Raw genomic sequence first — 23,983 nt, 5'->3', positions numbered from 1 at the left:
GTGTAGCTCCCGACTTGAGCTATTTGGGTTCTCTTGATGTAGGCCTGCAAGCTGGAAAGGCGCAACTGAGGTGTCTAGAAGTCAGCAGCCGTGGATGGGGTGTCCCAATTTTTGCTGTCTTGTGCCCTTGGTTGAAATCATGCGTGCCCAGCTGGTACTCACAGTGACACCCAGGAACCATCCGTTGGGGTGGTAGGGCTCGGGAGGACTGTGTTCTGGAAAGGCGTGACTGTGGTGTCCAGAGTTCTGTGGTTGTGGGTTGGGCAGACTCAATGTGACCTCTCAGGTCTCCTGGGTTTAGTAGTCTAGTGTAGCTCCCTACTTGAGCTATTTGGGTTCTCTTGATGTAGGCCTGCAAGCTGGAAAGGCGCAACTGAGGTGTCTAGAAGTCAGCAGCCGTGGATGGGGTGTCCCAATTTTTGCTGTCTTGTGCCCTTGGTTGAAATCATGCGTGCCCAGCTGGTACTCACAGTGACACCCAGGAACCATCCGTTGGGGTGGTAGGGCTCGGGAGGACTGTGTTCTGGAAAGGCGTGACTGTGGTGTCCAGAGTTCTGTGGTTGTGGGTTGGGCAGACTCAACTTTTGCTGCTGCCTCCATGGTTGGATACACGCAATCCCAGCGGCAGTTCACAGGGTCACCTGTGGTATGTTTGCTAGCAGGGTATACTGACACACTCTGAGGGGCCCTGGCACTGAAGCCACTGGATTGCAGTGTCTGTGGGCAGGTATCCCAGAAGAGGAAATTCAGCGTTTCTACAGCCCAGCAATGCACCCCTGTTTTTGTAAGTGTGTGTCCAGTGGGGCTCACAGCGGGGCCTCAGGGTTGCTGGTCTTGGGAGACCTACACGCTGGAAAAGCACACAACTGTAGTGTCCAGAGTTCTGCAGCTGTGGGGTGGGGAAACTCAGTTTTTGCTGATGCACCTGTGGTGGATAAGGCGTGCGTTCCCGGTGGTGGCACACAGGAGTGCCTGCAGTGAGTTTGCTAGCGCAGGCGCACTGAAGCACTCTGAAGGGTCCTGGCATGCTTAATCAAGACGTCTTTGGGCAGGTATCCAGGATGGGTGAAATCAGAATTTCTACTGCCCAGGGGAGTGCGTCCCTATTTGTCCAAGATTGGGCCCAGCAGAGGCTCACTGCGGCTTCCCAAAGTGCCCTGTGGATAGATGGGCTCAGGGGGAGTAAGCAACTGTGGCAGTGCCTTGGCCGGGCACTGAACTCTGACGCATTCTGAGGGACCCTGGCGCCGAAGGGTCCTGGCGCTTAAGTTGCGCAGCTGGGTGTGTGTGGGCAGTTATTCAGGCAGAGGGAATTCAGAATTTCTACTGGGGGGCAGTGCGCCTGTGTCTGTACAAAATCACACCCAGCTGGGGCTTACAGTGACGCTGGAGACGCACAAATGCGATGTCGGAGGTCTGCTGCTGGGGAGGTGGAGGCTGCACTTACTGCTGCGGGCGGGGCGCGGTGTTCCTTTCGAGGTGGAGATCCCAGGGTCTGCGAGTCTGCGGGTGGGCAGCAGGATTTTGGCTGGAGTGGCTGCTGGGTTGCGGGCAGTATCCCAGGCCTGTCTGGGTGGTGGTGCTGATGAGTTCCTAGAAGAGGCCTCTCTCCCCTTCAAGATGGCGTGGGCTCTGTGCCCGAGTCAACTTATCAATTTTTAAAAAACTACTTTTTAAGTTTTATTTCTCCCATTTCTGTGTTTTTTCACTAATTTTTGTGTGAAAAGAAAGGACACATAGAAAATACTTTGTAAAATTTTATCCTCAGTTTCTATCACTTGATAGATTTATTTGTATAAGCACAACACTTCCCTTCACTATATATATAATATTTCCTATCAAGCATATAGATTTGGTTGTTCCCATATTTCTTTTTTTCATACTGGTTATGTATATGAAAGCTAGTGACAGAAACCAAAGGGAAAGACCTTTCCAAGGAATCTAGGACCAAACTTTTATAAATTTTAATACATTATGGCAGGTCATGCTTTATTTTTATGTACTGATAGTTGATTGTCCAAACCAGAAAACTTCTAAAGGAATGTTGGATTCATGGAATGGCTCTTTGGCAATTTACAAGCAGTTTTTTCTTATATACTTTAGACTAGAGGCCCAGTGCATGAAATTCCCCCAAGCCGGTCTGCCCCCTGGTCAAACTCCCAGAAGAACTCCAGTTGAGGGGGCAATTTGCATTCTATGCTTTTATTATATAAGATTGTATATAGATTTTATTATATGTTCATTTAAGAAGGAGCTATTATCATTTATTACTTTAGTAAACACTAAGATGTAAAAATGTTGCATTCATTACAACAATGGAATATGTCTTTTAAAATATTTGCAGCTTTTTTCCAGCACTTTGTAATTTAACTGAAGAACTTGAAAGTGCTAACATTCTGTGAAAAATGAAAGGGATATGTTTCATTCAAATGATATGTTATCTTCTGCTATAGTTGCTTTTTGTGGCAAAGGTCCTCCCTTAAATGGCTCACTGATCCATGATAAGGAACAATTTCATAAAGTGATAGGGAAGTAAGCTAATAATATTCATGGGGGAGTCCAAGTCTGACCCAGGCGACAACTGCCCTCTAGTCTCCAGCTTAGGTGATCCAGTGAGCACTGACTCTGAGAGCATCTTCTTAATAAAATTGTAGAGTTATCCAGTGGTAATTCTGGGGGCAACTTTTTAGTCCTCTCTAATGTCACTCTTAGGAAGTGAGGGGAATTGTCCCTAGCATCTCAGGTGACAGTTTGGAATTGACATTTGCTCATACAACATAATTTAAAAGTGTACATTGCAATGTTAACACTGTACCCTGAGCACATGAATTAAGTAGATGTTTGGGAGCTTTCCTAGGAGGTTAGTACCATTTATATTGACTTATAGATGAATCTTCCAAATTCAAAATAGTTCACAAGTTGGGGATTATATGTTCCTTTGTTTTTTAATTTAATTCAGTATTAATTTGTCAGGATGCTGCTTTAAATGGCAAAGCCTCTCCTCCCTTTACTTCTTTTCATCTCTCAATTTCCTTTTCTTACACAGAGCTACCCCATAAAAGCATAACCTTGATAACCAATCTGGAGGGCTGGGTTGGACACCCTCTGGACCCTGTGGGCACTCTTTTCAGCAGCCTTATGGAAGCCTGCCACATGGACGATGAAAGCTTCCCTGGATTCTCCAATTTCACAGGTAAAACCTTGACATTGGTCTCGTGTGCCCTTTTTTCTAAACTCTGAATGGCAGTGGTCATTTTTCTTCACAGTTTGTTTTATGAATCCTTACAGTTAACAATATCTACAACTAGCAAGAGAGAAAGGAAATAGGCACTCTCTGCTTTTCAGGCAGGCTCAGATTCGACAGTTGACAGCATGTATAAAGAACCTTAGGCGTATTTATTCTCTTCTAGTCAGTGGTTGTGCATCTAAGAATGTATTTGCATTGATGACTGTTTTCCAGCATAAAGATATACAATAAGGATGTGCATAATGTGGGAGTGAGAAAGGATTGTCCCTTTGCTGCTCCCAGGGTAGAGTGAGCTCAGAGGGTTTATTATCTTCCCTCCATATTGTCTATTGTGGTGGTTACCTCCATGGATTATGGGTGACCCAAAACTCTATTGGGAGGGCAAAAGGTATGACTGTGAATGTGCTTTCCTTGGGAGTTCAGTGGTTGAAAGTTTGTTAAAGTTTCTAATGGAAACAGAGATAAGAGAATGCTCAAAGAATCATTACTATTGTGATAACTGATGACTTATTTGATAACAAAAAGGCCCTTGAAATTGGGTTACATGTGTTGTATTCTCTACTGTTTTTATTATAGGCCTGGTATATACTAAAGGCCTGGTGCACAAAATTCATGCGGGGGGGGGGTGGGGAGTCCCTCATCCCGGCCTGCACCCTCTCCAATCTGGGACCACTGGCCCCTAACCGATTGCCTGCCTGCCTGCCTGATCACCCACAACTGCCCTCCCCTGCCGGCCTGATTGCCCCCTAACTGCTTGCTCCCCTGCGCTGGCCTGATCTCGCCCCTAACTGCTTGCTCCCCTGCCGGCCTGATCGCCCCTAACCGCCTCTGCCTCAGCCCCCGCCACTGTGGCTTTGTCCGGAAGGAAGTCAGGCTTCTGGAAGATGTCCGGTCAATCTGGTCTAATTAGCATATTACCCTTTTATTAGTATAGATTTTAACATTGTGATAAAAGTATGCAAACTTTTTTTATTGTGAGGCTTTTAAGAATTGGTAACTGTTGCAGTCATCATATAATTTTACACTTGTTTAATTAAAAGTTTTCTCATTCTTGAGTATTCTTAGTATCTCCTCTTAGATTTATAGTTTTCTTTGGTGATTCATTTTCAATGGGAAAAATATTTGTAATATTCTATCCCCCAAAACATAAACATCTAGTTATTCATTTAGAAAACATAATGGAAAGCTATACGCTTGTTTTTAGGTCTTATTGGAATTAAGTCAATAATTCATTTACAAGTACTGGGTAAAATAAATATTTGCACCTGAAAAAGTAGTTTCTGAACTCTGATTTCTTTTGTGACATTTTACAGAGAATATGGGACAGTGCAAATCTCTGGAATACCAGCATCTACCTGCACACAAATTCTTAGAAGAAGGGGAATCCTATTTAACACTAGCTGTGGAGGTAGCCCTGATAGGGCTGGGACAGCAGCGTATCATGCCTGATGGGCTGTACACACAAGAGAAGGTTTGCCGGAATGAGGAGCAGCTCATTTCTAAACTTCAGGAAATTGAATTGGATGACACACTGGTGAAAATTTTTCGAAAGCAAGCAGTCTTCCTATTAGAAGGTAGTTTAATAAAGAGATTTTCCACTTATTCAGCCAATTTTATTTATGTTGGGAATAAGGTTTGAATGTATTTAATATGGTGGTTATCCTGGTAGTATGGTCAGTGAGTGTTCATTATCCAATTATAGTATTACTTAATAAAAAAACATAGATGTTCAGATTTATATCATTTTATTTAGGTGGTCACATAGGATAACCTATTAGAAATGAGCCCCATTTAATGCCACCAGCTCTGAAAAGGACTGTTTTTATTTTGGCTTGTTTTTCCTGAGATAAATGCAAGTTTGATATTTAGTGAGCTGTTGCTGGTAGCCATATTCCTCTTTGTTGGATCAATTAAATAATATAATGGAAATTGATTGGCATTCCTCTGAATTATTGGCTATTACATGATGTCTGGGTTTTGAATATGTCATTTGCACATGCTAAAAAAGGACTGAAAGCTGCAGGAGTGGATCTCTACTGTGCTGAGTCATTATTTCAGAGAATTCATTAGGATTAGATTCAGCAAGTTAAAGTTTCATAGACTCTCTAAGGCAAAGCCCAATTTTCTTCTTTTCATAAGGTTAAGAGCTAAAGTGCCTAACAAATTTGGCTGGCATTTTTTTAACACAGTTTTGTGTATTTTTTTCCATGAAAAGACTAAGTGTAATTAGTATGGTAAATTTAGGTGATGTCTAATTGATAAAAATGACTTCCCTCTCAAGTACACATTTGTCATTTTTATGGGATTCTCTCTGATTGATAGGCTCAAAAAGTGTGCTGTCTTCATCTTATATTCAGAACTGTTACATATGGGGAAGGAATTTAGAGAAAATAGCATTTCAAAACCTCTTTTATTTTTCCAAAATTAAAGATCTATTTGAAGGAAAATATTTTCACCAATACATTATACACATGTGTGTTTTAGAAATGCATTCTAAAGAGAAAATGTTTTTAATAGCATGCTTAATTTAGGTAAAAATTTCTAATATTAATTTTTTGAAGCACTCTGCTAAAGTTTTTTTTTTTCTTCTAAACATAAAAGCCTATCTTGGCAAATTTCAAGTGATCTTGATTCTTTTACTTTCCTCTCATAATTTCTTTTGAAATAAACAAAATCATTAGCCATAAGCTTTTTTTATGATGTCACTGACTCTTAGTAACTGGCTTTTGGTTTCCAATACATTGAAGAGTAGGAAGAGGGTGTATGCTTTTCAGTCTTGAGGGTGTCTGATATCTGTTTATCATTTACCTTTTAAAATGTTCTCCATGTTCATTACTCATGAATAATTTTTAGCTGTCTTAGTCTTTGATTAGTTCATACCTCCCCATTAAATATTTTTATAAGAACTGTGCCTGATGTAGAGTCTGTTGACTCATCCCTGCTCGGCCCACAGAGCGTGGGTGGTATAGGACAGGAAACAGTCCAACAGGAAAGAAGGGACCCTTTCTGTCCACTCCAGAAGATAGGCACTTCATGGTCGAGTTGACTGCACTGGGCACCAACTTCTTTATGCATCAATGTACTCCAGGAATTTCAGGGGTGCAATAGTTAGCAGACTCAGATGTCGGAAACTTCTGGGGAACTTACTACCAAATTTCAGTTTTTCATTATTCAATACACTGATTATTGAATTACAGTGATTATTAAGCCACAAATAATTCGGTGTTACTCGACTGAATATTTTGCTTGTTGGTAAGAGTCATAACAAAGTGCCGATTATGCATTCTGGCTTTTCCTGCATAGTGAACAGGTAGCTTGATGGTTTAAGGGGGAAACATTGGAATGAAATGGAAGAGACATGAAAAAAATAGTCTACAAATTTGCTATATTTAGTTCTTAAGTAAAATAGAGTTAGTGTCTTAGTCTGTTGAGGCTCCCATAACAGAATACTACAGACTGGGTGGCTTAAGCAGTTGAAATTTTCTCCTCACAGTTCTGGAGGCTGAAAAGTCTAAGGTCAGGTGCTGGTCAGTATAGATTCTGGTGAGGTCCTTCTTCTTGGCTTGTAGACAGCTGCCTGAGAGAGAGAAGGTGCATGCGTGAAAGCTCTAGCTCTCTGCTGTCTCTTCCTATAAGGATATTAATCCTATTGGATCAGGGCCCCACCCTCTGACCTCATTTAACCTTCATTATCTTTATGAAGGCCCTTTCTCCAAATACAGTCACTTTGGGAGTTGGGACTTCGACATAATGAATTGAGGTGGGAGATAACAAGCATTCAATTCATAATAATAACCTAAATAATTTGGCCTCATTATATGAGCTAAAGGTCGAACTACTAGTATAATGCTATTTCAGCTTTTGAAGAATACCAGATCATTAAAGCATTTTTAAATATCTTAAACACAAGAAAAAGTTGAATAGGTTTGGTAAAATTAGAAATGTAGGATGGATTTTAATTTACCTAGGTTAAAAAAAAATGGTGTTTACTATATGATTTGTCAAGTACTTAAAACAAATAATTCAAAAATACTAATGAAATTTAAAAATAACCTCTATTAAAATTATCTATAATATGTAATACGTAATGTTCCTATTCCATGCTAGTGCAGTAACTCCTCTCACTGTTTCTTTTGCATTTCTTGCATTTTAAACTCTTCACAAGACTGATTTTTTTCTCAGGGAAAACAAATGCATTATGTCCTTTGAGCAGTAGTGTCATGGTTCATAACTCTAGAAATCATGAAACAGTTTTTACCCAAAGGTGACATGGAAACTAATTTATTATACAGTTTACAGTAACTAAACCTCAAGGTACGTAAGTGGAAAGTAGTTGAACTAACCACTGTGGTTTCCTTTAAAAATTTAAAAATCTGTATTGCCCTTCCTAGGGTAGCATTCAGAGGTCACAAGGGAAGTCAGCTCTGCCACCATCCCTGTCATAGCTTACTAAGAAATGAATTTTGGCTGCTTCAATGTAATTTTGCTTTTAAAATTGGTCTTTTGGAGCGCAAAAAGTAAATTTTCAGTTACTTTAATTTTTTTTCTTTTGCCTACGGTGAGTATCAAATGGGTAACTATTCTCTTATTATTAATCACTTTCTGAGAATCAGTATTTCTGCTTATTAGAAGAAACAATGTTTAAAGTCTTTGTATTGAGATTTGTGTTTCAGAATCCTCCCCAACCCTTCAGAGCACTCTTTTCTGGAAACTTGGCTTGTCTGTGCCCTTGAGACTGAGGGACCAGGCACAGGTTCCAAAGTTAAGCGGCAAAGTTATCTGTGCATTTGAAAATCTGGATGCTGGAACATACACATGTACAGAGGATGTTTCTTGAATTCAGTGAGGTTTTATACATTGGAAGGTTTCTTTCTCCAAAGCGGTTATAATGTGAAAAAGCTCTGCCCTTTATTTCTTTGATGCTCATTTCAGCTGTGGTGCAGTTGGAGGATTGTTCCTGAAGTAAATTCGACTTTGAAAACCATAGCCTATAGAATCATTTTTGACTAAGAATCTGTATTCCTTCTACTGTGCCACTTAGATCAGTGGTCGCCAACCTTTCAGACCTCGCAGACAATCCGTGGTCCTCGGACCACCGGTTGGCGACAGCTGACTTAGATTACATTCTTAACTAGATTGGCTTGTATATGTTATAACTTTACATAACAATTTTAAGATATACTTTACATGAAGTCTTAGTTCCTTTTTTAGGAATGTAAAATGTGTATGCTCTCTTCCCACAGCCGGACCATATAGTGGTTTAGGCGAAATAATCCATCGGGAGAGCGTTCCAATGCACACATTTGCCAAGTATCTCTTCACCTCTCTCCTACCTCATGATGCTGAATTGGCATACAAAATTGCACTGAGAGCAATGCGGTACGTATTCACAGCCCAGCCGGGCAGATGCAATCCAAATTCCCCCCTGGGAGGAATGGCTGTTCACTGATTTCTCATTCATTCATGTTTCTTGTAGGCAGCAGAAAATCTACAGAACATATTTATTTATATGTTTCTTGGATTGTGTAGTGGTTTGTTCATGGGCCGTGGGCTTGTTTGACTTCTGGTTAAAAGGAAGATGGTATCCTTGACTGCTGTCATACCCTGCACTTCAGTGGAGGGTGACGGGGATGGGACAGTTTCTAGTGCTGAAGGCTTCAGGAGGAGGACAGATGCTGGTCTGCCAGGATCTGCCCCCCTCAGCACTGACTGCTGCCATGTCCTCTCCAGCCCTTCCTCTTCAGCAATAACAATTAGAGTATGTTCTCTGCCACTCACCTTTCTATTTTCACTTCTCTTTTAAAAGTCAGTTCACCAGATAATTATTTTTACTGCCAATCTGTTCTTGGTGAATATTTTTTAGTGACTTCAAGATGTATTTGTCAGTATTATTTGTAGCCTATTGTGCTTCAAGGACCTGAAAGGAATATCTACCTTTCTTAAAACATGAACTTTTTCCTTTAAAAAAAAAATTAAAGCACTTCTATGTTAAAGTGCAGATTAGACCTCATTATAGTCACCTAAAGACAAACCATGAACATAACCTAAAAGCTTGTGGTGCCGGAGAATAGTTAGATCCCATAGAAACTTTTCATCAAAGACTCTATGTCTGCAACCAGTACAGTGGGTTCAAATCAAGCTCTTGCCTTTTTATGTGTGTAGCTCATCTCTCAGAGGCCTTTTTTTGGTGCAGTGATGAGGGTGTGTGTGTACCTGTGTGTCAGTGTGTTCTGAGGCTGACATCTTTCAATTTCACATGCTTCCCTTGGCAATGTGAAGTTTCATTTACCTACTAGAGAAACCTTATAAATCCTCTTGTCTATTTTTAAAATACCAAAAAATAAATTTAAAACTAACAAGCAAAGTTTCCCACCAAATTATTTTATACCACTTGGTTTGTGTTTTAACCAATTAACTGCCACATGTCCAAAGATACTTTTATCTCGCTTGCGTCTATAGACGCTTATGGCATACAAAGTATTAAAGCACACTTAGTAAGTTCCTATTCCCATGTTTGGAAGCCAAAAGTTGTCAGATGAAGACACATGCTCAGCTCTATACCTATTCAAATTTGAGAGTTGTGCTCCTGTGTAAAGGGAAGGATGCTAATGTTATGATGCCACCAGATGCAATTGCTCTGACCATTGTAAAGTTTAAGAGGAAAATAGCATAAGATTTCTCTGTGTGTCTGGCTTATGCTAAGGCTGACACTCAGAAACTCTTTTATGATTGTACTTGGTTGCTGCCCAGGCAGTTTGTTCACGGGGTACTAGAAGGGCACAAGGGAATTGCTTTCCCATCTCTCTTCTCTTCTATCTGCCACCATCCCCCTGCCAAAGGACTATGTGGTGGGACCTCCTAGGGCAGCCATGGGAACAGGAAGGAAGAGAGACCTGTAGCTTACTTGCTGCTTAGTCCTTCTGGAAGTAGGTGTGGTGGGCTAGGGAAGGGTGCTTTCAGCACTCATTTTCTCATCTTTCCAGGGGGGTCGACTAGTTTCTTCTACAACAACTCTGGAAAGATCTGCCTGTTAATTCAGGAACATTCTGGGTGTTTTTGTGTGTTTTTTTTTAACTAAAGAGCAACCCCAGCAAAATGCTTATTACTTAATTGACTACCTTGCCATCCTCTAATGCTAACATCTCTTTGTCCCTACATAAAGGGAAAAGATAATGAGACATTTGATTTACCAGAGCAGTACCTGCTCTTGGATGGGGCCCCAAGGCCAGCTTCACACCCTGACCTTGCTAACTCTTGATCCCCAGCTCTTATTCTGTAGTTCCTAATACTGGTGTACTGGATTAAAGATCAGTGTTTTGATGATTGTAGAGGAATTATTTCAGTTATAGCTACTCTACTGATCTCTTTGGCAGTTATATTTGGAGACAATCACTAAGCATGCGCTTTGTTTTTAATAGTTATTCTTTATTTGTCAACATATTAATCAAAGATTGATTGAAACGGGAAATTCACGGAATTTATACGAGACTGTCAAGGACAAATACTTGGATCATATGCATTCCTCATCTTCTGATATATATGATAGAACCTATTCTAACTACAAATGCCTGAAGGAATAAGGAACTCATTTTTTAGAATGTATGAGTAATGGAAAGGGAGTCTTTTTTTTTTTTTTACTTTCCCTCTTATGTTGTGTTTTAGTAAGTTAAGCATATATATCTCAGTTATCCACCTGATCCCTGACAGTTGTAATCTAAGTCTTAATATCCACTTCACTGTTAGTTTTCTGTTGATTTCTATTTTTTAATGAGTGGTAAGATTCAAAAACTTGAAAGTAGGTAAACATCAAGACTGAGTTTCATACTTCATTATTACATATCTTAATTTCTTTGAATTGTGCAATTTTCTGAACAATGTTAAAGAAAGAAATCCCTAAGGTTTGGATAATGAGTAATTAACAAGATGACTTTGGCATCCAGACAGCAGAGTGTAGCTGTACCAGCTCCTCCTGCACAAGGACTGACCGGTTCTCCCAGCATCTACCTACTCCTCTGGCAATAGGCTAGTCCCCGTGGCAAAGATGATAGATGAGTGATAACCAGGAGCCACCTACCCTGTCTCTTCTCGTTACAGGTTACTAGTATTGGAATCTGCTGCTCCAGCAGGAGACCTCACCCGCCCACACCACATTGCGTCAGTTGTTCCCAACCGATACCCTCGTTGGTTCACTTTAAGCCACATAGAATCCCAGCAGTGTGAGCTGGCGTCCACCATGCTAACTGCAGCCAAAGGTATTGGATTGTCCTGAGGCCTCATGATTATTTTGTTAGTTTACCTTTTTGTTTAAGGGTCATGTTTGCTGTCAGATTCTCAGTAGTGGGTTGTAGGGATACTTTTCATTAGTGTTAGCTTATGGGGCAAAATAGGTGTTGTTCATTTGAGCCTGGCATTTTCCTCTTTTAACTGCATCATTAAACCTGTTGGTGGCAAAGTTCAGGTTTAGTTGCCATGCTGTGTGAGTGATGGTTGAGATTCAGAAGGAGATTGAAAAGTTTGGTTATATTTTTTTCTTTCCCTGAAGTATTCACCAAACATATATAAGTAGGAACTAGGAGAGCTATTTGTTATCTCGTGTTGGTCCTGGGTCACATGTGTTTTTAGTCACTGAGGGTTTGTTTCAGTGTTTCTTTTGGGTGAAGCCAAGATTCATAGACATGGCAGTGACTTAGTTATAACATCTGTGCCATCTGTGAACATTTCAGGGAAATTAACTTCTGCTTTATGTTTATTTTGTTTCCTTTTTACTTCCCTTTGTATATGTGTGTTTGGTATGATTTTTTTGTTTGTTTTTATTTTGCTTTGATTTGATTTGGTTTGGTTTTTCCTTGTTCATTGCAGGCGATGTTCGGAGGCTGGAAACAGTATTAGAATCCATCCAGAAAAACATTCACTCCTCATCCCACATCTTCAAGCTTGCCCAGGATGCATTTAAAATAGCAACTCTCATGGACACTTTGCCAGACATCACTCTTTTGAAAGTGTCTCTGGAGCTGGGCCTGCAGGTATGTGACTGATGGTCTTTCTTAGGATACCAATGATTGCTAAATAAAGGCAGCATTTTGAAGTTGTTTCTGTTTGCTTACTTGGATTTATTTAGTGCAGGTAAATGAGTTGGGTGCATAAGTCTGTTAGACTTTCGGGAGAGCACTGTGCTTCAGAGCTGAGGTCATTTCCCCTGAACCAGGTACTGCCTGAGGTGCAAGGACTGGATTGACATTTAGAAGGCTGATTTGATATGTGTCTTTCAAATAAAAAAATAATTTTCTATAGCCTTAATGTCACCTTTTCTCCTTTAATGAATGAGAAGGATTATTGCTCATTAGAGACTTAAATAAAGCTATCATCCTATCTAATAAGGAGGGAATATGCTAATTGACTGCCCCACCCTCGAAGATGGCAGCACCTACAGCCACAAGATGGCTGGCAGGGGAGGGTAGTTGTGGGCGATCAGACCAGTAAGGGAGGGCAGTTGGGGGTTATGGGACTCCCCCCGAGGGGTCCCAGATTGGAGAGGGTGCAGACTGGGTTGAGGGACACCCGCCCCCGCCCCCCAGTGCATGAATTTAGTGCACCGGGCCTCTAGTGTATAATAAAGATTCAGTTGTTAGGGGTAAATTTTTAGAGGAAGTATGAATTTTTATTGATGTTTGCATTTTCATAATAGACGGGTAGTTCTAGCTCTTTTTTAATTTAATCCTCATCCAAAGAGGGAGGGTATTTTTTCCATGATTTTTAGAGAAAGTGGAAGGGGGAGGGAGGTTAGAGGGGGAGAGAGACAGACAGACAGGCGTTGATGTGAGAGAGAGAGATATCAACTGGTTAAACCTGCAATCAAGGTACCTGTCATTGACCAGGAATCGGACCTTTGGGCCGTAGGCTGACTCTCTAACCACTGAGAAACCAGCCAAAGCACTCTCTTTTATAACCCTGAGAAATTAGGTAAAGAAGGAGTGATGGCCCTAGCTGGTTTGGCTCAGTCGATGGAGCATCAGCCTATGGACTGAAAGGTCCCAGGTTTGATTCTGGTCAAGGGCACATGCCTGGGTTGCAGGCTTGGTCCTCAGTGTGGGCCATGCAGGAAGCAGCCGATCAATGATTCTCTCTCATCATTGATGTTTCTATCTCTCTCTCCCTCTCCCTTCCTCTCTGAAATCAATAAAAAATATATTTAAAAAAAAAGAAAAAGAAGGAGTGATAGTGCCAGGGGCCAGTTTCAGCATTCAGCAAGCCACTTAGACAAATTACCCAGGACATTTTCAGTTAGTTATGCCAATAGAGGTTTGCTTTCTTATAGTTTCTGAACAGATTACTGTATAAACCCAGAACTGTAAAGTTTATATTTCTACTTTTCTCGGGAAATCTCTGTATACATTTATGGGGGCTTTTTTTCCCCCTCCTTGAAAAGCAGTGAAAGACATTTTTATCCTCTAGTTACCTAAAGTATGGGGCATGGAATACCCTGATTAGGTGATTAATCTAGTTTTCTAGTTATGGATTCTCCTTACAGTAATTAATAAAGTTTAAAGAATTGTATTACAAGAAAATACAATTACCGTATATAGTACTATACGAGCAGAGGGTATAGGACAGTGATGGCGAACCTATGACGCATGTCAGAGGTGACACGTGAGCTCATTTTTTTGGTTGATTTTTCTTTGTTAAATGGCATTTAAATATATAAAATAAATATCAAAAATATGAATCTTTGTTTTACTATGGTTGCAAATATCAAAAAATGTTTATATGTGACACGGCACCAGAGTTAAGTTAGAGTTTTTCAAATGCTGACACACCAAGCTCAAAAGGTTCATCATCTCACTGGTATCGGAGATTGATTGCATTTAAACAATAAAATGACATTTTAGAAGTTTCTTTATAAAAATGAATTCTGGTTATTTGGCTTATTTCTTTTGCCTCTTAAAGGTATGCAGAAAAAAAACATACATTAATACAAGTTTTCCAGGTATTTGGAATCCTGGCAGATTTGGGGGATAAATGGCAGGTTACTGAGAGTTTTCTCCCTGCCTCATTCCTTGTAGGACACAAAGAAATCCCACAGGGCCTTTCCAAGGCTTTAGGAGTTACGTGCCTAGATTTTCTGAATCTTAAAAAAATAGGGGAAATAAGAACAGAGGGATATTTTATCTTGGGGTCTCTTATTTGAAAGTGAAAAACAAAATCAGATCACTAATGATGCCAAAGATGATTTCTTTCCATGGACCTGAGGTTATCTTCACACTTGCCAAATAAGAGAACCAGAGACTGAAATAATGACTAAAATACCTCTGCCATCTGAGGGTTTGTAATCAGAATTATTTCAGGAGAGCCTCAGGAATCTAAAACCATGGAATGTTAAAGTTGGGGAGAAGATGAGGCCTGGACTGTGTTTAATGTTTCAGCCCAGTCCTCTTATTTTGTAGATAAGAAAAGTGATTGAGTGACTTGTCCAGGATGCTGCATCTGGTCAGTTGGCCCACCAGGAGTAGAGTGTGGACCTCCTGCCTCTCTGACTGGGACAAGGCTGGGAGAGCCATGGACAAATTCATATGCAGAGCTTTCTCTAAATATGTCCCTCCGTCCTCCTGCTAATAGGGGGACTGCTTTGTAGTTATACCTTGGAATGAATTGTTTTATATTTCCACTGACTTGGGATAATCTTCCAAAACACTTTGTTTTCCTATCTTTCTTTATAGGTTATGCGAATGACACTGTCAACCTTAAATTGGCGACGGCGGGAGATGGTCAGATGGCTGGTAACGTGTGCTACTGAAGTGGGTAGGTAAACTCTGGAGGAGGAGCTTCCCCAGATACCTCCTGTCAGATTTAACTCCTCAATTATAGGTACAAGAACTTCTTCCCTCTTTCACCTTGACTTTTCCAAGGCTCCTGCCGCTCCAGCAACCAACAGGGGCTCCCTTCCCTCCAGCCTTCAGTTGTACACACTTGCATTGCTCCTCTTCCAAACAGTCAAGTATTTGGGGCTCCAAACTCACTAAAATGGAATAGGTCAGTGAGAAAACACTTTTTATCCAATTGTTCTGTCACTATTAAGGTGCTTTTAGTAACTTTTTGTGATAACCAGGTTACAATTTTATATTAAAGGGTTCCAGCATGAATCCTTGGTGGATTGGAGCCCACCTTTGAAACTAACTTGAGACTGGATTAGTGGTTCAGTCCATTTCAGTAAAATGATAGAGTTGCCTATTTGCTCGGAGTGTTTTCTTCATCCTCTCAGGCCTTGTCATGCTGCCCAGCAGAGAAATGACCACTGGGTATGGTTCAGGTGAGCTCTCAGATGTGTGAGATACTGTAGCTAGCCATAAGAAGATCCCCCAAGCTGCAATTTGTGAGACCTTTTAGCTGCCTGCTTCCCCTCTGCAGCAGTCAGTGCTGAAAAAACTACATTCGCAGCAGAAGCACCAACACCAGCAAAATGGTGGCTGTTGAAAATGAATGTTGGTTCACCTGTCTTTCTTTCTTCCTGTTTGCATCAGAAAAGGACACATACCTCTTGCTGAGAGGACACTACCACCTCAGTATTTAGAAACTGACACAGCAGATACTGTAAAGTCATTCTTATTATTCTTCTTTTATTAATTTGTGATGGTTTGCTATTTTGGGAAAAGGTAAATTGGTCTCAGTATAAAAATTATGTTTATATTATTGATGTGATGCTTTAGTGAAACAATATAAAGTAAAACCACCTTAAGAACTGCCACACAATTCCCCTTCCTCTGCACCAAGATATATGCCTAATTTTTCTCTGCAATTTAGTACCTTCTCTTTAAACATTCACCTTTAGGACTTTTCTACAGCTGAGGCATGTTGGGTCTGTGTACTTAAAATGGTTATTTTTAAGTTCTTGTCAGCCATTTCCAACATCTGAGTCATCTATAGGTCTGCTTCTGTTGAAGTTATTCTCTTGATTATGGGTCACATTTTCCTGCTTCTTTGTGTATCTTAATCATTTTATATCATGTGTATTTTAAACTTACACACAAACCCACACACCACATAAAAACTACCTGTTTTATTGGGGGTTGTGGTTTTTCTGAGAAAAACTACAGATTCTGTAGTGAGTATCTGACAGGAGGCCCCAGTGAACTGGAACTCATTAGCAAAAAGCCATTGTCTGAAATGGCAAGCAGCACAGTGCAAATACCGGCTACGGAGAGGATTAGTTCTGTATTACAGGAAGTTCATGTTCCTTTCAGGCACTTCACTGAATAACAATCCATAATAACTTTATTCTAAAAGGTTGCTCCCAGGCACATTACCTTATAGGATTTTCTGGCCTTGCTCATGTCTGGTGATAGTTAACGATGTAAGCATTGATTGTGAAGTGAAGATAAGGCCAGATCTCTAGGCAGCGTCCTTGTCAGTAATAAGGCTTCTCTGTTCCTCGCAGGTGTTTATGCCCTAGACAGCATCATGCAGAGCTGGTTTACGCTTTTCACTCCCACCGAGGCCACAAGTATAGTTGCAACCACGGTGATGTCCAACAGCACCATCAGCAGGAAAAGCTGGCCAGCAGTGCCCGGACACTCGCATTGCAGTGTGCCATGAAGGACCCTCAGAACTGCGCCCTCTCCGCACTCACCCTATGTGAGAAGGATCACATAGCCTTTGAGACGGCGTACCAAATTGTTCTCGACGCTGCTACCACCGGCATGAGCTACACCCAGCTCTTCACGATAGCACGGTACATGGAGCACCGCGGGTACCCCATGAGGGCCTACAAGCTGGCCACCCTGGCCATGACCCATCTCAACCTGAGCTACAATCAGGACACGCACCCTGCCATTAATGACGTTTTGTGGGCCTGTGCGCTCAGCCACTCCCTCGGTAAAAACGAGCTTGCAGCTATAATACCTCTGGTGGTCAAGAGTGTCAAGTGTGCAACGGTACTGTCAGACATTTTGCGCAGGTGCACTCTGACCACCCCTGGCATGGTGGGACTTCATGGAAGGAGGAACTCTGGTAAGCTCATGTCCCTGGACAAAGCCCCCTTGAGGCAGCTCCTGGACGCCACGATCGGGGCCTACATCAACACAACGCATTCGCGACTCACCCACATTAGTCCTCGGCACTATAGCGAGTTCATAGAGTTCCTCAGCAAGGCCCGAGAGACCTTCCTAATGGCGCATGACGGACACATTCAGTTTACGCAGTTTATTGACAACCTGAAACAAATCTACAAAGGCAAAAAGAAACTGATGATGTTGGTTCGGGAGAGGTTTGGTTGATAGAAGTTGTATGAATGGGGTGGGGGTGGGGGTGGGAGGGATGGTTTGTTTTTACTTGAGCCTGCCTTTGTATCCTTTTTAACTTAAAGAACAGAGCCACACCGGTATTATATGTGTATAGTTCTATTGCGTTTGCAGACTAAATTGTCATGTTGTGAGAGTTCATGTGTTCCTAATTTTTTTCTACCCTTTCTCTTCTCTTCTTTCCTTTTACTTTATTTTTTAATTCTTTTTTTTTTTTTTTGTATGAGAGAGACGTTAAAAAGGTTTGGTTTACACTGAGTATATGTTGTCAAGTGGCAAAAGTCCACATAGCTCTCCTGTTTTCTGTATACGTTCACAGCCTCAAAAAAAATAATTGAAATGGCTTTAAAAACCAAACAAACACCTCCATCCTGTGAGAAGTACCTCGAATGGATTCAGCTTTACTCCTTTGTAACTCATCTTTACATTTTCAGCATATTTAAACAAACCAACAAAATGAAATACTAGTAGTTAAAGGCTGACCCACGTGGCTTTGCAATGCTGTTCGTCCAGAAGCATGGCACACGATGCTTGTGCATGTGGAAACTTAGCGACTGTCAACATACATTCTCAGGGATTTATCAAAAAAATTAAAGAATGAGAGCATTTATTGTACTGTATATATATTATAGTATATGTCTGAATATTGAAAATATAACATTAACTAATTTATAAAAAATATTCTATGTAATGCAAAATACTTGAAGCTGCAGTAGCTTGGTTTTAAACAAAAACAAAATGAGAGAAAACCTATCAGAGGGACTAAAAGTGCGCCTTGCTTCAGGGTTGGCTCAGGCGGTGAACTTCATACTGGGCATCTATGCAGAGCCACCTTTGGATTGCATGGTTGGACTGAGATCTATTTGGGAGAAATTATATATGTATATGTATATTTATACAACTTATGTATACATATATATGTAGATACAGACACCAGACACACACACATACCAACAACAACAACAACCACTACACCACACATGCTTGTAACAGGCACTAGAAGAAAGAAGGACAACAAAAACACAGCCAGAGCAGCAAGCCTTAGCATTAAGAATATACAGTATGCCGGAACTGGGGTTCGTGCCTCCTAGCCTACGAAACTTAAATATCCTTTTGACACAAACGCAAAATGTTTTCCAGAACAATTGACTTATGATACATAACGCCTTTGCAGTGAGCTAATAAGCTAACCTTTGTGCACAAATAACATTATATATATTATATGTCTCTTCTGCATAGGTATTTTGACTTTGTGCAGGACAGAAAGTTGTGTAGGTAGGACTGTTCTATTTTCAGTTTTCTTTCTTTTTTTTAAAATATATTTTATTTTCTCTAGAATTACTCAAAACAAAAGCAGCCTTCTATCTTGCCTTGTCTTAATGCTTTAAAATAACCAAACTGGAGATCTAACTACCAAACTGTTCATTATATTATGAAATACCAACTTTGGTTACAGTATAGTGTCTTTACTTTAGCTGATGGTTCTGTAACCTTGTGCTTTTTAAAGCAATTTTTATGTTTTGGTGCAAAAGTTGTCCAGTGTCTCTTGTTCCCTTCATTAGAGAACATGCTAGAGGTATGTTTGTAGGTATTTTTGTTTAGAAGAACTATTTCATGCGCTCCATTTTATTTATTATAATAGGTAAAAAGAAAAAAAAAAGGTTGTACTTCATCACCCATGTAAACATGCTCATGAAGTTGAAAGTAATTAAGATTTGATACACTGATATCAATTTATTTATGTAACTAAATCACTGTTTTATAAACTTGTTAATGATCAACAATTTTTGTTTTGATTAAAATTAGTTTTTTGAAAGTTGATTCTGCCTCTTTTTATGGTATATCTCTTACTACACTTGAACTTGGTGCTTATAGAACTGGATTTTACTACATCTTCAAGTGTTTATATTCACTTATCTAATAAATACTTAAGTATTAGTCCCTGGAGATACAATGGTGAACAAACAAAACCAAACACTGGAGTTTACTGTCTGTTTAATGGACAAGACAGACATAGATCAGATACAAAGATGAACTATACGATAGAATAGCCAGTTTCTCTTCGCGTTGTATACTTAGTCATTCCTCCCTAATTGATAAACTATAATTTAAGATACTCTGTACTTGATGTAGTTAATAAATGCTAAGTTTATGGAAGGTTTTTTGGTGTGTGGTTTAAAAGGAAAACTATAATAATAAAAGTGTAATATGCTAATTAGACCAGACATCCAGATGTCCTTCCAGATGAAGCCGCAGCGGCAGGGCCAAGGCAGAGGTGGTTAGGGATGATCAAGCAGCCAGGCGGAGTGGTTAGGGGCGATTGGGCAGGCAGGCAGGCGAGCCAGCGGTCCCAGGTTGAGAGAGGGATGTCTGACTGCCGGTTTAGGTCCAATCCTACAGGTATGGGCAGTTGGTCACTCCAAGAGGGGTCCTGCAAGAGGGTGCAGGCCGGGCTGAGGGACTCTCCTCCTCCATGCATGAATTTCGTTCACCAGGCCTCTAGTTGCATTATAAGGATAAATGCTGCGTATACACTCTAAGCATCTGTCCTAAAAGACAGAGTATCTGTCCTTTTGTGACTGACTTATTTCATTTATCATATGTCCGCAAAAGTTCATCCGTGTTGTAGCATGTGACAGGATTTCCTTTCTTTTTAAAGGTGCATAGTATTTCATTGTATGTAAATACCATATTTCATTTATCCATCCTTCAGACATGTGGTTGCTTCCACCTCTTGGCTATTGTGAATAGCACTGCTGTGAACACATATGTGCAACTGTCTCTTCCGTACTCTCCTTTTAGTTCTGGTAAATACAAACCCAGAAGTAACATTGACAAATGTTTTTTTTAAAGCTACAACTTTCAGAATAGTTAATCCCTTGAAATATTCTTAAAATTATCTTTGACATCTAGTCTTAACAGCAGATTCCAGATGTCAAAAGCTTAAGTTAATAGGTTGAAGTTTAAATAAATCCATAATGACATTTTAAAATCCCATTAACACCAAGTAAAACTAAAAAACGGAACTATAAAATGGTATGGGGATTGATTCCTTTACAAGTTTATTCTCATTTTTTTGAAAGTGCTGCCTAAGTGTAAATATAAATTTATGTGGGTCCATTGAAACCACTGGGACATTTTGGTAATGAAGTGACTGCTAAAAAGCCTGGAGGAGTGGCATCAAAGGAAGCACAAGGTGACTTGTAGGAGCCAAGAGTCGGAGATCTCTCTCCCCTGATGGAAAATTGGTCTGCACCCATTGACTGTCTTTGCAGGGAGGTCTTAGTTATTGTGGACCTTTAGGATAGATGAGACCAAGGATAACAGACAAATGAACTCATTACTCTCCCGTCCCCATTTTAACCCACATGCTTGCACTACCAGGAGCTGCTTTTTGGTTATGACTGTGGTCAAGTACATAAAATAATTTGATGTGTCGTGTTTTCTCATCTTCCAATGGACCAGTGCTAGAAAAAATCCTGACCCTGATTAAAATTTGAACAGGAAGGAGAAATGGAAGGAGCAACAAACTTGGATAATTCAAAGGCGGGAGAGGATTCCTAATTGGGGACTGGACTGTAGAATTCTGCATTTTACTGCTCTTGATTTGGGATTTCATTTGAGAAGAGAAGCTATAGTTTCAGGGTGGAAATGAATGTTTCATGACTTTCAAATATTAAATCAATTGAATAAAAATTATTAGCTCAAGTTACTATAGTCAATATTATAATAAGTTACAGTAGCAAAGGAGAACTGGGCTTTTTCTGAATGCTGAAAAAATTGTTAAATGGCAGCTGTTTCAGGGATTTAAATGTGAGAAGACAGGAAAATGTAGAGAGAAACATTATCAGTAAGTAATCTGATTAAGAAATGTGACTGAGGTAAAATTTAAGGTGAATGACTTCCCACCAGTATGAGGACCAGTTCAAGCCAGTGTCGGTAAAAGAGGTTGAAATGTGAGACACTGAAAGGATTCTGAATGGTTTGTGCAGCATATTTTTGTGTGCCGACCACATGGTAGGCATGGTCCTGGGTGCTAAGAAAACAAGTAGTGAGCAAAATACCTATTTTCATGGAGCGGAAAGGACATTCTAAGTGAGAGGGAAACATAAATAATATAGGGACAAGCAGGGGGAGGGTGCTAGTGTAGGGACTTGGGAAGACTCCTCTATGCAATATGAGCAGATAGATGCCTGAAGGAGGGAGCTGGCCAGGCTGTCTCTGGGAGATGTGTGTGTGAGGCAGAAGGAGCAGCAAGTGTGAAGCCTCCGAGGTAGGGTGTCTGCACTTCTATACCTCAGATCAGCAAAGGAAAGAGACTATAGCTGGGGCAGAATGGGGTGGGAGGAGGGTGAGGTAGGAGGTAAGTAGAGGGAAATTCAATTAGATAATAAAATATTTTTCACTTTTATTCCTATAGAAAATAGTAAATATTTTTCCTCTGTATTTGAAGGATCCAAAATAGGAGAGTTGTGATCTGACTTATAATTGAGACAAGAAGCCATTTTCTGGCTGCTGTGTGGTTACGAGGGCAAGAGGGAAGGAAGCAAGGAGGCTATTAGGGTAATCGCGGCAAGAAACAAAGGAGCGTGGACCCTGTAGGGTCCGTGGAGATGGTGACAAGTGATGAGAGTCCGGCCTGGCCAGGTTGAGGCATTTCTGGATGTTATATGTAGCATGTGAGGAAGAGAGGCATTAAAGACGCCAACATTTTAAACTTGATCGACTGGAAGGAAGAACCTGTTAGCAACTGAAATGGAGGCAATGCGGGGAACAATTGTTTGAAGGAAGATTCGGAGTTCAGTTTTGACCATATCAAAGTTGAGATGCCTCTAAGATACCCAAGTGGAGTTTTCAAGTAGGAATTAGTTCAGGAAAAAGAGCAGGACTTGACCTAAAAATTTGGGACACTCTGGTTTTAAAATGTTAGCTGTAACCATGAAACAAGGAGTAAATGAAGATAATTTGATCCCAAATAGAGTCCTGAAAATGACCATTTCCCGGGTTGGATTGTTACTGTGATGTAGGTCTTTGCCTGTCTTTCCTCATCTTCCTGACCTCTGCACGGTGGCTGCTTCTAGCATTCAGTTCTCTGAGCGATTCTTATCTCTTTGTCTCCATATTGATTTAAAAATTGTTCACCACAGACAGAGAACAAGCTTCTGATTCTTACAGTTCTCTACCAGAGAGAGACTGTTCTCTTCATTCCAGTTTGGAAAACCCCCAGGAAGACCCCATCTCTGGCGTGGCCCCTGATGTAAGGGGGAGAGTGGGCAAACACAGACGGGACTAAGCAGGGGTCCTGTTTCTTGGGGTGTGGGACTCCAGAGAAGAGAGATTTCTTTTCATCTGTGCAGTCATCACTTTTGCTGTTTTCTATGCTGGAACAATAATAACTTACTGATGGGCAGCCTTATAGATAGTTACAGCCTTACAAATATATACTAATTGCCTTATGAATATTTTGACTCTCCCAGTCTGTGCTGGCTTTTGGCAATCGTTTAATACTTCCTGTGTTTTGGAGGATGTTGGCTTGCTTAAAAGTCAGATAAGGAAATAATGGTCCCTCTTCCTCCCTACTTCTATCTTTATTTTTCTTGTTTTCTTTTCCCAACTTTTTATTCTGCAAATTTTAAACATACAAAATAAAAAAAGTTGAAACAGTCGTGGAAAATGTCACTTCCTAAATGTTCACACGTGCTTAAAGCATGTTTTGGCAATTTCTGTTCATGGGTCTCGTGACTCAGTGTGACGTGATGCGAAACCCTTCCGCTCAGCGAAGCCAGCTTTGAAACAGGAGGGAAGAAAGAAAGCCTCTTTCCTCTTCATTTTGCATCAGTACCAAACTGGAGACATCTTCCTACTGCAGGCAATAATAAGGGAGGAAAAAGAAAAAAACCTCCTTTACGAAAGCAATTGCTTTATTTCACTGTATTAATAACTTTATTAAATGTTCAGCTCTACTGATGAGCCGTAACTTGAAGGATGTGAGGCCTGCTGACATAAGCACGTACAAAGGAATTTTGCTTTTCCTCCATGAACATTTGTAAGTGGCTGCAGGCTTGTGAATATGTCCCTTTAAGTAATATAAAATGTAGCCACGATGAACAGCCTGAACTTTGTTCCATTTTAGAATAGTGCAATGGGCATTCAGACAACTGGCTCCCAAGTCACAGACACACGCAATCAAGCTCTATTGCTTCTCATGGAAGTAATGGTTGTGTTTATTGAGCACGGCTATGTTCTTAGCACTGTAGAAGGCCCAGAGAACTATAAGACATAGTTCTGACCTTCAAGAAAAAATGCCACAATGAATTTTAAAATGGATGAAGCAAGGTGGTGGAACTCTTCAACAACTATCTTGCTCTATTGAATTTCCAGTCAATAGAGCAACATGACATGATCAATTTTGTCTTCATTCGAACCAAGGAAATGCAATTTTTAA

The 23,983-nt window shown here is 40.4% G+C and overlaps 1 protein-coding gene across 1 annotated transcript in view; it reads left to right on the top strand.

Annotated features, from left to right (window-relative positions):
• Window positions 1-19,322, top strand: part of ZSWIM6 (zinc finger, SWIM-type containing 6) — a 94,266-nt gene extending 74,944 nt beyond the window's left edge. Inside the window, 8 exon segments of the mRNA XM_006779573.2 lie at window positions 3,047-3,193; window positions 4,561-4,821; window positions 8,491-8,626; window positions 11,342-11,499; window positions 12,107-12,270; window positions 14,962-15,043; window positions 16,677-16,775; window positions 16,778-19,322. Of these exon segments, the coding sequence (XP_006779636.1) occupies window positions 3,047-3,193; window positions 4,561-4,821; window positions 8,491-8,626; window positions 11,342-11,499; window positions 12,107-12,270; window positions 14,962-15,043; window positions 16,677-16,775; window positions 16,778-17,514 (1,784 nt within the window). The 3' untranslated portion in view covers window positions 17,515-19,322.
• Window positions 19,323-23,983: the final 4,661 nt, after the last annotated feature.

The sequence above is a fragment of the Myotis davidii genome, unplaced genomic scaffold, assembly GCF_000327345.1.
Source record: "Myotis davidii unplaced genomic scaffold, ASM32734v1 scaffold135, whole genome shotgun sequence".
Lineage (NCBI taxonomy): Eukaryota > Metazoa > Chordata > Mammalia > Chiroptera > Vespertilionidae > Myotis > Myotis davidii.
This window is presented reverse-complemented; position numbering and strand designations above follow the sequence as displayed.